At 41.9% G+C, this 14,374-nt stretch overlaps 2 protein-coding genes across 5 annotated transcripts; one reads left to right on the forward strand and one right to left on the reverse strand.

Moving 5' to 3' along the window:
- Positions 1 to 214: 214 nt before the first annotated feature.
- LOC106610820 (kazal-type serine protease inhibitor domain-containing protein 1) lies at positions 215 to 2,729 on the reverse strand. 2 transcript variants are annotated; one of them, XM_014210434.2, is made up of 4 exons: positions 1,501 to 2,729; positions 1,118 to 1,278; positions 803 to 950; positions 215 to 669 (listed from the first exon to the last, which is right to left on the reverse strand). In XM_014210434.2, the coding sequence occupies exons 1-4, from the start codon at positions 1,979 to 1,981 to the stop codon at positions 554 to 556; spliced, it is 906 nt and encodes a 301-aa protein (XP_014065909.1). In that variant the 5' UTR covers positions 1,982 to 2,729; the 3' UTR covers positions 215 to 553. The 2 variants fall into 2 exon arrangements, with proteins under 2 accessions (XP_014065909.1, XP_014065908.1); XM_014210433.2 differs by having other exon boundaries at positions 803 to 977; positions 1,501 to 2,728.
- Positions 2,730 to 3,572: 843 nt separating this feature from the next.
- On the forward strand, positions 3,573 to 8,957 carry LOC106610806 (UDP-glucose 4-epimerase). 3 transcript variants are annotated; one of them, XM_014210404.2, is made up of 11 exons: positions 3,573 to 3,779; positions 5,907 to 6,040; positions 6,215 to 6,333; positions 6,495 to 6,608; positions 6,927 to 7,103; positions 7,246 to 7,359; positions 7,506 to 7,572; positions 7,748 to 7,833; positions 7,999 to 8,076; positions 8,286 to 8,400; positions 8,571 to 8,957. In XM_014210404.2, the coding sequence occupies exons 2-11, from the start codon at positions 5,920 to 5,922 to the stop codon at positions 8,639 to 8,641; spliced, it is 1,062 nt and encodes a 353-aa protein (XP_014065879.1). In that variant the 5' UTR covers positions 3,573 to 3,779; positions 5,907 to 5,919; the 3' UTR covers positions 8,642 to 8,957. The 3 variants fall into 3 exon arrangements, with proteins under 3 accessions (XP_014065879.1, XP_014065880.1, XP_014065881.1); XM_014210405.2 differs by having other exon boundaries at positions 6,218 to 6,333; XM_014210406.2 differs by having other exon boundaries at positions 6,221 to 6,333.
- The last annotated feature ends 5,417 nt before the right edge of the window (positions 8,958 to 14,374 follow it).

Here is a 14,374-nt window from a genome sequence, read left to right on the forward strand (position 1 = left end):
CAGCTAACAACTGCTTGCCATATTTCTCGAGTGTGTGGAGAGAAAGAGAAGGATGACCAGCCTGTCGGCTGGAAAATATAGACTGCGTCCTTGTTTCAACAGAACCACTATGTCAATAGTATCTCAATGTAAACATATATAAGATCTAAACAAATATCAGATCTGCAAACACTAAGGACTTGGAACTACAGGAAGGGACCAGTGATTTACAAACCCCCAGTAAGAATTTAATGCATGGGCATAGCACCCTCTGCTGCTGTGATTCAGAACAACATGCAGAATGCAAATGGAAAACAAGTTGCATACAAAAAGTTGCATACAAAAAGTTAACAACAGTGTTTTATTGTGTTCGTGCTATGATAATGCGTGCCATAGTATGATACGCTAATAGAAAAACTAGTCTATTGATATGTGGTATTCTACATATGAGGATATTTTGTTAACAAACGTCATGCTCAGACGACATGCTCTTGCTTCTCCAAATACCTCTCCTTTGGTCAGTTTGTTCATTTTCTGTAAGTTAAACACTGTTGTTGTTATATAGACCCACAGTTCATCCCAGGTAGTCTCCAGATTCTGTCTGCCCATCATCGCTCCCTTCCTCAGTGTCGTCATAGTAATACTCCTCTTCATCCTCTTCATTCAGACGGCCTTTCAGAACCCTCAGCTCTGATGTAGAGACAGATCGGGAAAAAAATGAAGAAGCCAATGGTGAAAACACCCATTACAAATCATATGAAGTGTTGGACTGGGATCTTACAGATCGAATGCTTTATGGATAGTATTTGCTGCCCTGTCTCACCCTGTCTGAGCACCGTGAGACGGGCGGACGCAGACGTCTCCCCCAGTGCATTGTGGGAGATGCAGGAGTAGATCCCTGCGTCTGAGAGGTGAAGATTCTGTATCTGCAGCCAGGTAGAGACTGTGTACCTCTGGGGGCCACCTCGAGCCTGGGAGGAGGAGAGGGAGGGCGGAGTCTGGGTATACAGGACCAGACACAGGCCACATAAATACACCAGATGTCACATGCAAGTACAACTTCAACGACGGAATGTAAACTTCAGTAAACTTAGACATAAATAAATAGTAAAGTGGTACACTGGTGACATCATTAGACCTGGACAGAGATGTGTGGATCGTCCCCTGGCAGGAAGTTGTCACTGCCCTTCTTCCTCCAACTGAGGTTGGGCAGAGGGAAGGCAGAGACCTCACAGCCAAACACAATGTCATGTCCAGTGTAGTTGGACAGGTCTCTGGGGGCTCTGGAGATACGAGGAGCTGAGCCAGGGAGGAACGCCATATAGAGACCAGAGTTTACATTGTGGCTCTTTTCACAGAACATATCCACATTACTTTTTTATATAAATAATGTAGTGAATCTTTAAAGCTGTAGCTCTTTTAACACATTAACACCATGTTACAGCAGCAGCCTCTCTACTCCATTCTTAGACCAATAGCTTTAACCTGACTGATGCTATGATAAGAATTGAGTATAGTCACCAGAGTAGCATGGTCCCTGTCCAGTAAGCCTCAGAGTGGTTCCTTTCCGACTGGCTGCCTCTCTCAGCTGACACAGGTTGGGATAGGTGCGTCCATCAGAGCCACACACAGAGCCCTGTGCCTCACACACACACTTAGGTTCTGGTTCACCCCTCCCGCGGCCCCTCCGTCCTCTCCTGGTTCTCCTCTGGCAGACCAGCCCCTCTCCACAGCGCCCATAGAACTCCTGCGCCCCATCCGGGTCACACTGCTGCCCCTCCACGTTGCCACACTGCTCACAGCAGCCACAGCTGTCCTGCACTTGCCCTGCTGGACAGTTAGAGGGCGCCAGAGGGCAGCGCTCCCTCTCACACTCCCCACAGCCCTCGCCCTCCTCCCATAGACGCAGCCAGCCGCGGTGCTGGGGGGGCACCCCAAGGGTCAGATGGACAGATACACTCACACCAACACACATACACAACCACACCCCAGCCCAGGCCATGGTATGTGCTTCCCACAACAAACACACAAGCACAAATGCTCTCTAAGTCAGTCACTGTCAGAGCAATTTCTCCTTGGAAACTTACAGAGAGAGGAGACACTGCAGAACCCCAAACCAGCACCAAACTGCAAATGTCTCGTTTATGTAGAACCCAAACCCCTGGCTCGGTCCAAAGCTGGAGAATGTTGATCTGGCTGTTATCGTGTAAAAGCCTGTGGCTGTGTTGTTCTTCTCTGAGCTGAAGTAATATAATAAATGTTCCCTTCTGTCTCCAGTGCCACGTTGGGTTGGTCCTCCTCTGGATTGTTGAATTTCTGTGTTTGTTCCAAATGCCTTCTTCTTTTGTTCACCTTTCTCAAATAGTGTCTCCCCGTTTGTGTTTCTCCAGTTTTAGAGAAAGCGATTCAATTCTGCACGCAAATGAGGAGGTGTGAGGAAATTGTACCCACCGAATACTTCTCTCTTCTCCCCTCTTCTCTCCTCCGTCACAATGACTGCCTTTCTTCATGTGCCAGTGTTCCTCGGCAGGACAGGAATGGTGCAAGAGTTTCAAAAATGCCACAACATATAAAAGAATGCCCCTCAATGTCTATTTCATATAGGCATTGATGTGGGGATGCCTCCTCTCCTACAAATCTGTCATCTGCACAGACCATAAGTCATCTCCCATACACACTGAAACATGTATCTACGTTAAGATGGCACGTAAATGTCCATTTATGATAACATCCTTTCGATTTTATCATCCCTCTCTCTCTCTCACTTTCTCTCAGAGCCACTCTCGCTAGTGGAGCCATGTGACATTCCTGGGTCTGGCAATGCTTTGTGTCTGCCAGTGAATCTGTCTGCATTTTGGGATGACACATGAAAGAATGTTATTTAATATCTCTCAGTTGTATTGTGCATTTTTGAAACACATGTTTTTTATTATTATTTGGTAAACAAATTGTTTAAAGCTGAGATACAAAGAAACTATATTGTTCTGCCTTGAGAGTTTGGGGGTTTCGTTCGCAACGATATAAAATCATCTCGGATAAGAGGATGGCTTGAATCATGTCCAAATTAGAATGGAAGTTTGTATTTTTTATGTTTTTAAATATCTGTTCATAATGATGATTCATTACTTCCTCCTGCCACCAAAAATATGTTTACGATGCTTGTACATTTTCTGTGTCAGGGTAATATATATTTTTCTAACTCTGTAGTTTCTGTTCCTCCAATGGCCAATGCACAAGCTCATTTCCACCACAATTACGGTACTGTCTCTAAATAATCAAAGGCATGGTTTCATCCGGTGAATTCTGTCGTCAGAGCATGTGAGGCTTCGTTGTTTGACGCCGTCCACGTACCAAGTCAGCGCAAGTGGTCCGTAGATTTTCCAACTGAACTGAGTGACGCTACAAAAATAAAAGTCCTCACTGATAAATAGAAAGTCAAATATGATCTTTTCTGATAATACAATTATAACATCTTAGGTCTCTAACACAAATCAAGCTCTTACTGCATTAATTATATCTGCTTAAAAAGTCAGGAAAAATGCTTTTAAATTGGCTTTTAATTTTAAAGAACCGCGCATACGCTACCGGATGTAGTATTTGATTGTTCTGACTTACGCATGGTCCACGTATCTGAACAGGAAGCAAGAAATATGTCCAAACAACTGCATTGGACAAGGGAGATTTATTTCAGGTGATATCTTCATTTTTTTTATTGGCAGTCATTGACACACACTCTATCTGTACTATATTCTTCGGACGTCATCTTTCCCGCGAAGACAATTCCTGTAAAAGACGTTCAAGTAAGTATTTTCATTCATGTATGATCTTCTGGGTGAATGACAGTGGTAACATTCATCCAGTGGTGACAGCTTAGCTGCAATAACTCAATCAGAATAGTTTCATGTGAATGTCTTGCTAACTTTACCACATCAATAATGTTCTTGTTTTACTGCCGATTTAAGTTGTTTTATAGACTTCAGACACTAGTGGCTGATGATTTACAGGCAGGATTGTCACGCATAATATAGCAGTTCAATTGCATTTTAGAATTGAATATTTTGCTGATGTCTTGAAAAAAAGGTTCTTCCTGGGCTCAGTCATATTCAGGTTATGTCATGGAGTTAATTGCAACTGCAGTATAATATGATCTGGCAGAGACACTTTCTTCACTGCACCTACAGTGCCTTCAGAAAGTATTCAAATGTGTTGAAAATGAAATAGAGAACTCATTTACATAAGTATTCATACCCCTGAGTCAATACTTTGTAGAAGCATCTTTGGGGATGATTACAGCTGTGAGTCTTTTTGGGTACGTTTCTAAGAGCTTTGCACACCTGGATTGTACAATATTTGCCCATTATTCTTTAAAAGATTATTCAAGTCGATTTAAGTCAAAACTGTAACTAGGCCACTCAGTAACGTTTAATGTCGTCTTGGTAAGCAACTCCAGGGTAGATTTTGCCTTGTGTTTTAGGTTATTGTTCTGCTGAAACGTGACTTTGTCTCCCAGCGTCTGTTGGAAAGCAGACTGAACCAGGTTTTCCTCTAGGATTTTGCCTGTGCTTATTGCTGTATTCCATTTATTTTTGTCCTAAAAAAAAAACTCCCTAGTCCTTACCAATGAAAAGTATACCCATAACATGATGCAGTCACCACCATGCTTGAAAATATGAAGAGTGGTACTCAGTGATGTGTTGGTAGCTTTGCCCCAAACATAATGCTTAGTATTCACGACAAAAAGTGTATTTCTTTGCCACATGTTTTTGCAGTATTACTTAAGTGCCTTGTTGCAAACAGGATGCATGTTTTGGAATATTTTTATTCTGTGCAGGCTTCCTTCTTTTCACTCTGTCATTTACGTTAGTATTGTGGAGTAACTATAATGTTGTTGATCCATCCTCAGTTTTCTCCTATCCCAACCATTCATCTCTGTAACTGTTTTTTTAAATCAACATTGGCCTCATGGTGAAATCCCTGAGCAGTTTCCTTCCTCTCCTGCAATTTAGTTAGGAAGGACGCATGTATCTTTGTATTGACTGGGTATATTGATACACCATCCAAAGCATAATTAATATCGTCTCCATGCTCAAAGAGATATTCATAGTGTGCTTTATTTAAAATGTTTCCACATTACCAATAGGTGCCTTTCTTTGCGAGACATTGAAAAACCTCCCTGGTCTTTGTGGTTGAATCTTTGCTTGAAATTCACTACTCGATTGAGGGACCTTACAGATAATTGTATGTGTAGGGTACAGAGATGGGGTAGTTATTCACAAATCATGTTAACCACTATTATTGAACATGGAATGAGTCCATACAACTTATTATGCGATTTTCTTACATTTTTACTCCTGAACTTATTTAGGCTTGCCATAACAAAGGGGTTAAATACTTATTGACTTGACAGTTCAGCTTTTAATATTTTATTAATTTAGAAAATGTTCTACCAACAAAATTCCAATTTGACATTATGGGGTATTATGTGTAGATCAGTGACACAAAATCTAAATGTAATCCATTTTAAATTCAGGCTGTAACACAACAACATGTGGAAAAAGTCAAGGGGTTTGAATACTTTCTGAAGGCACTGGATGTTACCTTTTCATCATCTGTTTCCTGGTCGTACAGGTGCACTAAGTGGTGACGTTGGACTGTGGGTGGGCTGGGGCACTGAAATTGAATAGTTGAACTACATACCTCTTGCCATTTATTTTCTAGCTTTACAAGCACTCCAGGTTTTATGGGTTGTTATCTCTAAGACAAAAGGTAACCTGGGCTGTCCTGAAATATTGTGACAGTCTCATTAAAGCCAGGCATTGATCTAAGGTAGATCTGAGACCGAGCACTTCTCTAGAATGTTGCTGTGTGCACTAATGATTGTTTTGTGTAGTGTGTTGCTGGTGTGTGATGTGTTCTGTCTTTGTAAGGCAGGCGGTCACGATGGCACAGAAGGTCCTGGTTACCGGGGGAGGAGGCTACATCGGCAGCCACTGTGTGGTGGAACTGATTGAGGCAGGATTCTGCCCTGTGGTCATAGATAACTTCAGCAATGCTGTCCAAGGTAAATGTCCTTAGTTTGCCCAGTGTCGCTTAGCGAGTAGGCTAATACGGCCTATGACACTCTATCTGTTTGACGGTTACTGTTTGTTTTGTGTGTGATGCTGATAACAGTTACAGTAAAGGTGTGTTTGTGTATGTGTGTTGATCATTGTTCCACATCCTTTTGGTTTTTTTGGAGGAGAAAGGGATGTCCCTGAGAGCCTGCAGAGGATAGAGAAAATTCTGGACACCAGCATTGAGTTCTATGAGCTGGACCTGCTGGACCGCACAGGCCTGGAGAAGCTCTTCAAACAGGTTTAAAACTACACATGTATCCCTGCTGAACAGTGTTCACAGGCTTTCACTAGACCCCAGAGGTTTTCCTCTTCAGGTCATGGAGTCATTAGCATTCTTGCTCAAGACCTTTGTCTTTGTTTGGTTTTTACTTGTTTGTCTCTGTCTTCATGTCCTAACAGCATTCATTCAGTGCTGTAATGCACTTTGCTGGTCTAAAAGCAGTGGGTGAGTCAGTTGAGCAGCCATTGAGGTACTATCGGGTCAACCTCACTGCAACCATGAACTTGCTTGAGGTAAGCGAGAACACCTCAATCTTAACTTGCCTTGCATTATTTGAAGTGACCTATTATGTAATGGCATTCACTGCTGCTTGCCTAGAACTGCTACCAAAGTGCATGAGTGCTTGTGGGTTGATTTTATGACTTTGTAGCACTGTACTTGTCTTTTACTTTTGACCCGCTACTAGTTTGTGTTGCTTGCAATAATCTCAACCCGCTTCCTGATGTTAGTCTGTATGCTTAAGCGTGTGTGTGCCTTAGATTGCTGTCTCAAGGGCTGCTGTCTGTCCGTGTGTGTGTGTGTGTGTGTGTGCGCATCTGCATGCCTCCCAGGTGATGCAGACTCATGGCGTGCACAATCTGGTCTTCAGCAGCTCAGCCACGGTGTATGGAGACCCCCAGCGGCTTCCCATAGATGAACAGCACCCTGTTGGGGGGTGCACCAACCCCTACGGCAAGACCAAGTTCTTCATAGAGGAGATGATTATTGACCAGTGTAAGGCAGAGAAGGTACTGTACCTACCTACCCCAGGTCCTCTATTCAACATCACACACACCCTGACCATCTGTCACATACGTCCCATGCATGATAGATGTCCTGAAAAACAATGTGTACCAATGTGTACAACGATACTACTGTATGTATTCACAGGACTGGAATGTGGTGCTGCTGCGCTATTTTAACCCTATCGGGGCTCACTCCTCCGGGCTCATCGGAGAAGACCCTCAGGGCATCCCCAACAACCTGCTGCCCTATGTCGCCCAGGTAACCACAAACAATGTTTATCCACCTTGAATGACGCAATATACCACTTTGAGTTATTCCTTTTCTAATCTCTGTTCTTGTCACTGGGATGTAGTATTGTAATTGACTTCACTTTATGTGCTGTGTCTCTCTCGTCGCTAACCCAGGTGGCCATTGGGAGAAGAAAACACCTCAATGTGTTTGGGAATGACTACGATACTATTGATGGAACAGGTAATGATGACTGACTTTATGCTTAAACAAAAGTGGGTTGATTGACATTGATTGAAAACAACACTGAATAGAATTAAATCAAAATCATAACCATCTGATGGTAAATGTCAAATCATCATTTATTTTGTGAAATGCATCCAATTCTGAATAATCCTTCCCCTCTTTCTCTCTTTAGGAGTGCGAGATTACATCCATGTTGTGGATTTGGCCAAAGGACACATAGCTGCCCTCAAGAAACTAAAGGACAATTGTGGGTGCAAGGTACAGTATACCAGCTGCCTGAATTACCTGAACACACTATTACCTGAGTGATTTCTTTTTTCCTGTCTTTCCTCATTCATTCACAATTTCTCAGGTCTTGGCCATTTTCATATAGAAATGTGACATTTCCCCCCTCTCTCTCCCTCCTTGTATCTCACTCTCTAGGTGTATAATTTAGGAACAGGAACAGGTTACTCTGTGCTCCAGATGGTGAAGGCTATGGAGAAGGCCTCAGGGAAGGAAGTGAGTGACTTGAGACTCTTAAAAACTTCAGAGCCTTCATCCATCAGTATTCCTAGATTTATTTCCTCTTGATTATAGGGAATGGTATAATTTTTAGAACTACATGCGTAGAAAACAGCTACTTCAAGTAATACCTGTCTGACGGCTAATTTCAGACCAAACCATTTCACGTGAGGGTGGTTGTACTGTAAGGATTGTCTTTGCCACAGATCATGTACCTGATCGCCCCTCGGCGAGGAGGAGATGTAGCATCCTGCTATGCTGACCCCCTTCTGGCTGAGAAAGAGCTGGGCTGGAAAGCTGACTTCGACCTGGAGAGAATGTGTAAGTACACCTTTATTGAACTACTACTACCCTTTTACTTTCATTGTTACTCTGAGTCTGTACATCATTTGTCAACACGACAGCTCCAAGCCTCAGTTCAATGCACAATCTTGATTACAAAGAGCAAATGTTTATTCTCATAATGTCATGCCTCTGGTTGTCTCCAAAAGGTGAGGACCTGTGGCGCTGGCAGTCCAAAAACCCCACCGGATTCACTAATAACAGCCCGTTTTCAATATGATGTCACTCAATGCTCATCTTCTTCACTTCCTCCTATGTTACTGGGCCAAAGCAAATCATAAAGTGCCTCATTTTTCTTTCGCATTCACACATGAAGAGACCTCAAGACAAATTGAATGATTTATTTTTCATAATGATTTAATATTATGTTGTTGATTCCATACAGGTACTTCTCTAATGCTTAGGTGAAAATTACCATGTCTTATCTCTGTCTTGTCATTTGTATGTATTGTCGTAGACATTTTCTCTAATGATATAATAGTTGAGTCAATAGCCATAAAATTGGGGAAATAAATACATTTTCTAAACAAAGAAAATATATTGTATTTTGATTTCATTCGTCACATCAATCATTTTTCATTGACCCTGGTAAGAGATGCTGTGGTGTATGTGGTGCTTGATTGTTTGAGTTAACCATATAACTATGAGTGGTAGCTATAGTACTACAATATAAATGTGGGAAGGCTATGTTTTTGGAACAATTAGTTCAAATTGTTTTTTTTTTTTTACAAAAATTAGGAGGATCAGTTTGGCCTAATTTTACGAATGTTATTATTTCAATACTTCCAAATGTCAAGCCCTAAAAAAGGCGAGTATAGTCTCTGAAAGGGGGCACTTTTACTGTAAGTGCCTCCTTGGTCTTCGGGCGCTCAGCACTGCCTTTTTTTTATCGTCTAACAAAATGGTTTCGGTCTTTAGGGCTGAGCAGGAAGTGAATGTGTAACCCAAACAAGTAAAATAAAGTACATTTTTTAAATGGCAATGATGAAGGAGATGGGGGCGAATAGAGCATATCGGGCACCGGGCGAACCAGGTCACCGTAGAATATCGATACCTTTGTCGTGGTAGAGCATTGGCAGAGACCGGGCACGTGTAAGCAGGCTATAGGGTATGGGGAGTGATTCAGGCCAAAATTAAGCCTAGGCAACAGTACCACCATGTGGCTGTCGTCTACTATTGAATGTCCGGCTGACATGAGGTGAAACCAATGCCTTACAAACGTCTGTGTGACGCCTGCGTATTAATAAACATCCTAAAGTGCATAGTTTATATTCGTACCGTTTTCCCCATGCTGCATGTGTGACATAACGACACCAGTCCTATTTATGATATCATTCACAAAAGTTATACCTTTTTTTTAAACATTTCTTCGAAAAATATATTTTTTTAATCAATTAGTATATTTGAGTTTAACCACAATATTTGTTGTATTATTTGTTCAGTCTTTTCAGGTGGATTAAACTGAAATTGCAACCAACTTTCTAAGGCGTGTTTAAAAAAATAACGATATTTTGGAGATTATTTCCTTTTCAAACAACCGAAAGTGAGCAGGTGTAATCTGAATAAAGGGAAAAAGGCCATTCTTGAACATAGGATGAGACATTCCTAATCTGGCTTTTCCTCAACACCTCATGGAATAGTACGTTATTTTATCTCGCTGTATACAGATCTAAACATTGTTAGCCAATCACAGACTGTGTTGTTACCAGTTCCCACTACGTCAGACAACCAATAGGGTTTGTGTCCATGACTTTCAGTCGACTAGACCAGTTCATAGGATTTCCCAGAGGGTCCGTGCTATCCAGGATCCTAATATGTCCCTACCTCAATCAAGTAAAAATGCAAAGTGGTTAAGTTTAGTGTCACTGGGGATGGGAGGACATGACCCCCACACACTCTGGAATTGCATTTTTGTCCCCCCCAGTTTTATCATTGCACTGTGATACAAAAAGCGGTATTGGTGTGGTTTAGGACCATGCGGACCCCTCAGAGCGGTCAGGTGAACTGTTTGGTGGTTTGAGACGGCTGGATTTAGGACCACGTGAACACCACAGAGCGTGTGAACAGAGGCAGCTGTTGTCTGTGTGTGTTGTGCTTTTTCTCCGAGTTGTAACAGCAAGCAGAGAAGAAACTGGCTACTCTTTATTTGACTGATGTAGCTGGCAAAGTAACTGCTGTTTGACTTAATAGAAAAAAAGCATTTATTCCCAGTGGTGAGCTAGTAGTGTAAGTGACGTGTAACGTTAGCTAATGTTTCATCGCTTCTCAACTGAAGTTTTGTCTGAATTTAGTAGCTACCACAGCCTGTTCAGCTCTAGCCTCTAGCTATCTGTCAGGTAGCAATATATAACAGCTGTTGTATGTATGGAAATGTTTTGTAGCCTTTGTTTTGTCCCGTCTCAATAGAAGTAAATTAACTTGTCTCGTTTTCGCCAGTTGATGTACCATTAGAGCTAGCCAAAAGTTGTCTAACATTAGCTATTACTTTTGCCTCAATCACACTAGACCTGAATCAAATGATGAAACCAGAGACCAAACGATTGAAGACTGATATTCTGACGTTTTTTGAGAGCGCAATGTGAGTTTTTATTTGAGTCAGTATATGTAACGTTTTTGATCTGTCAGTTTCCCTACTCGCTGTTGGCGGGGCTCCCTGCCTGTGCCATTAAACCCCTACAACTCATCCAGAACGCCGCAGCCCGTCTGGTGTTCAACCTTCCCAAGTTCTCTCACGTCACCCCGCTCATCCGCACACTCCACTGGCTTCCAGTTGAAGCTCGCATCTGCTACAAGACCATGGTGCTTGCCTACGGAGCTGTGAGGGGAACGGCACCTCCGTACCTTCAGGCTCTGATCAGTCCCTACACCCAAACAAGGGCACTGCGTTCATCCACCTCTGGCCTGCTGGCCCCCCTACCTCTGCGGAACCACAGTTCCCGCTCAGCCCAGTCAAAACTGTTCACTGCTCTGGCATCCCAATGGTGGAACAAGCTCCCTCACGATGCCAGGACAGCGGAGTCAATCACCACCTTCCGGAGACACCTGAAACCCCACCTCTTTAAGGAATACCTGGGATAGGATAAAGTAATCCTAATGTAAGTAATAATAAGTAATATAATGTATAAATGTACACCAAGGTAATTATGTGTCTTGCCTCATCTGAGCAGGATCAGATGGTGAAAGGGGTCACAGCAAGGTCAGGCACAGGGAAGACCAGTGCGTGACGGCGCTAAAAGTGAACTTTTGCAGATGTAACACATTCTCTCTGTACCGCAAACACTCGACAAGCCAGAAGCTGCACAGATTGAAACTATTTTAAGGCAGTCTGACAAACCTCTAAAGTTGATTTCCAAACTGTATCAAGGGTTGATAGAGGCTTTTACCGATGACACAAAACATGTAAAACAAAAATATGAGGAAGACCTGGGAGACACTATTGATGATGATGAATGGATACATATATGTTTAAAGTCATGTTCATATCATCTCAGACATAAATTACTGCAGTTTAAGACCATCCATTGAACATACTATATGCCAGTGAAACTGAATATCATGCACTCAGAAATACAATTCCTCTGTTGGAGGTGTAAAACACAAAGGGGACATATTTGCATATGTTATGCTATTGTCAAGGCTGGCTGAATTTTGGCGAAGAGTATGTTATTTTATCTCAGCATGTCTACAGACTCTACCTTCTCTGTTTTTGTTTGCTTGGAAATGTTGATACTGGAGACTGTTATCAGATGAAATCAGAAGAACCTGTGTAACCTAGCATTCATAGCAGCTAAGGAATGCATTGCCATTCATTGGAAGGTTGGATATCCTCCCACAATGTCACAATGGATGGCAGAAATGTCAAGCTATGTATCACTAGCTTTGAGTTATTACAAAATGTAGAGTATACTGTGCAACTTTCATAAGGTCTAGATGCTTTATGTGAAATACTGTACGACAAAGGGAGTCTGTATTGAAAACATTCCCAAATCAGGGGATATACATATATATATATATATATACAAAAGTATGTAGACACCTATTCAAAATAGTGGATTCGGCTATTTCAGCCACACCCGTTGCTGACAGGTGTATGAAATTGAGCACACAGCCATAGAATCTCCATATTAGATTTTGTAGAAATGCAGGAAATTAGCTTTAGATGCCCAGACCCCCGCAAGACCCCCTGCAAGGTTATGACCACCTCCCCCACACACACACACACACACACTTCTAAAACCAAAAACGGACACGGTATTTGAGAGCTCGCTAGCAACACAGACAATAATTGGTTTGTTTTTTTAACAGGAAAAGCTATGGCAAGGAAATGGTACACCATATACAACAAGAGAAAGGTGCAATTTTCACAAGATGTCCTTGATCCTATTGAGGAGTGAGTATATTTAAGTTCTGATATTGTTGTTAAATATTTAGGCCTAATGTGTTGGTAAGGCAAATATGGTTTATTTGAAAATAATTACTTTTTGCTGAGTTGACAATGTATAATCGAAGGCACGTAGGCAATATTATTTACTGTGTCGATAGGGGAGTAGGCTAGTATACAATGATAACGTAATTTGATGTATGGTATTATTTATTTAATGGATTAATTCAATTGTAAATTAAAATATACAAACGGGGTGCTATAGGACATGCACACATTTTACATTGTAATACACTACCCCTACATGCCATTGTGTGCTGGAGCTATGGGACATTCACACCTGGACTTAATTGAATGGGGGATGCATAACTATTTTTCCATGAAGGACGGAAACGAGATACAACATACCACTTCGATTGAAGACCTAAAATCACGCCAGTATCATAACGGTATGCTATTATAGTGTGGATACAGGAGTAGCCTATTCAACAATAATGTAACTGTATGTGTTAGCATTATTTATCTAATTGATCAATTCAGTTGTAAATGTGGATGGGTACGCTACTTCATTCAATGATTACAGCATTGTACAAGGTAGATACAGGAGTAGCCTATAGTCTACATAATAGAGTCATTGAATGTACTATAGTATAATTAATTTATTTGAAGAATGAAATTGTATATGCGGGATGGGTAGGGTAGCTACTTCATTCAGTGAAAACGGAATATCTTGCTATCTCTGGGACCATGTTAATGAAGTCTATTCAGCTGTTGAACTATGACAATGTCGAACTAATTTCTAAATCAGTCTTTCTTTTATTCATGATGATGTCATGAGCCAGATCAACCAATCAGCTTCACTGAAACTGTTCAACCCACTAGACCCACCACTCTCCCTCTACAAGCAACCACCTCTTCTTCTCCTGTTCAACTCATTTGCAGCCACACAGAAAAGGGCTGTACATACCTCTGTGCCTATCTCAGTGCAACACGATTCAACCAAGGCCTCAGTTGGACGCCTAAAATGTGAGAAATGTGAACAAGATGCTACAGGTGTGTGTGTGTGTGTGTGTGTGTGTGTGTGTAGTTATGGATGGACTTCCAAGAAAATACATGAGTGTGATGTGCCCCTCTGTGTCAGTGTTGAAATGCCATACATGGAAGATGGCAAAGTGATGTGAGTGAGAGCATATGAAAATAAAGACACCTTGGGATCTAAAATGAATGTGGGGTGCCCTCTTGTGTGTCCTTTTTGTCCATTTGAGGGTGCTACAGTCAACCCTGGTGGAAGTTCTTGGAACTGCTATTTAAGTCTGAGCAGAGGTTGACGTGCTATGTTGTGTGTTATCTGGAATACCAGGCAGATGTTTGTTGAGTACAGGTGGAACTTGTTGTGTACACTCTTGAAAAAGAGGTTCCAACAGGGTTCTTTGGCTCTCATCAAAGGAGAACCCTTTTTGGTTCCAGGTAGAAGTATTTTTGGTTCCAGTAAGAACCCTTTTGGGTTCCATGTAGAACCCATGTGGAATGGAACCCAAAAGGATTCGACCTGGAACCAAAAAGGGTTCTTCA

Source organism: Salmo salar, chromosome ssa09, assembly GCF_905237065.1.
Source record: "Salmo salar chromosome ssa09, Ssal_v3.1, whole genome shotgun sequence".
In the NCBI taxonomy this organism is placed as follows: Eukaryota; Metazoa; Chordata; class Actinopteri; order Salmoniformes; family Salmonidae; genus Salmo; species Salmo salar.

Bases quoted from the DNA above. Each gene is read 5' to 3' on its own strand.
- LOC106610820 (XM_014210433.2), bottom strand. From the start codon at position 1,981: ATGGCCTGGGCTGGGGTGTGGTTGTGTATGTGTGTTGGTGTGAGTGTA. The intron at 978-1,117 runs GTCTAATGATGT...CTGTATACCCAG, and splicing joins ATCCACACATCTCTGTCCAG to ACTCCGCCCTCCCTCTCCTC. The intron at 670-802 runs GTGAGACAGGGC...TCTCTACATCAG, and splicing joins TCTCACGGTGCTCAGACAGG to AGCTGAGGGTTCTGAAAGGC.
- LOC106610806 (XM_014210404.2), top strand. From the start codon at position 5,920: ATGGCACAGAAGGTCCTGGTTACCGGGGGAGGAGGCTACATCGGCAGC. The intron at 6,334-6,494 runs GTTTAAAACTAC...ATGTCCTAACAG, and splicing joins TGGAGAAGCTCTTCAAACAG to CATTCATTCAGTGCTGTAAT. The intron at 8,401-8,570 runs GTAAGTACACCT...TGTCTCCAAAAG, and splicing joins CTTCGACCTGGAGAGAATGT to GTGAGGACCTGTGGCGCTGG.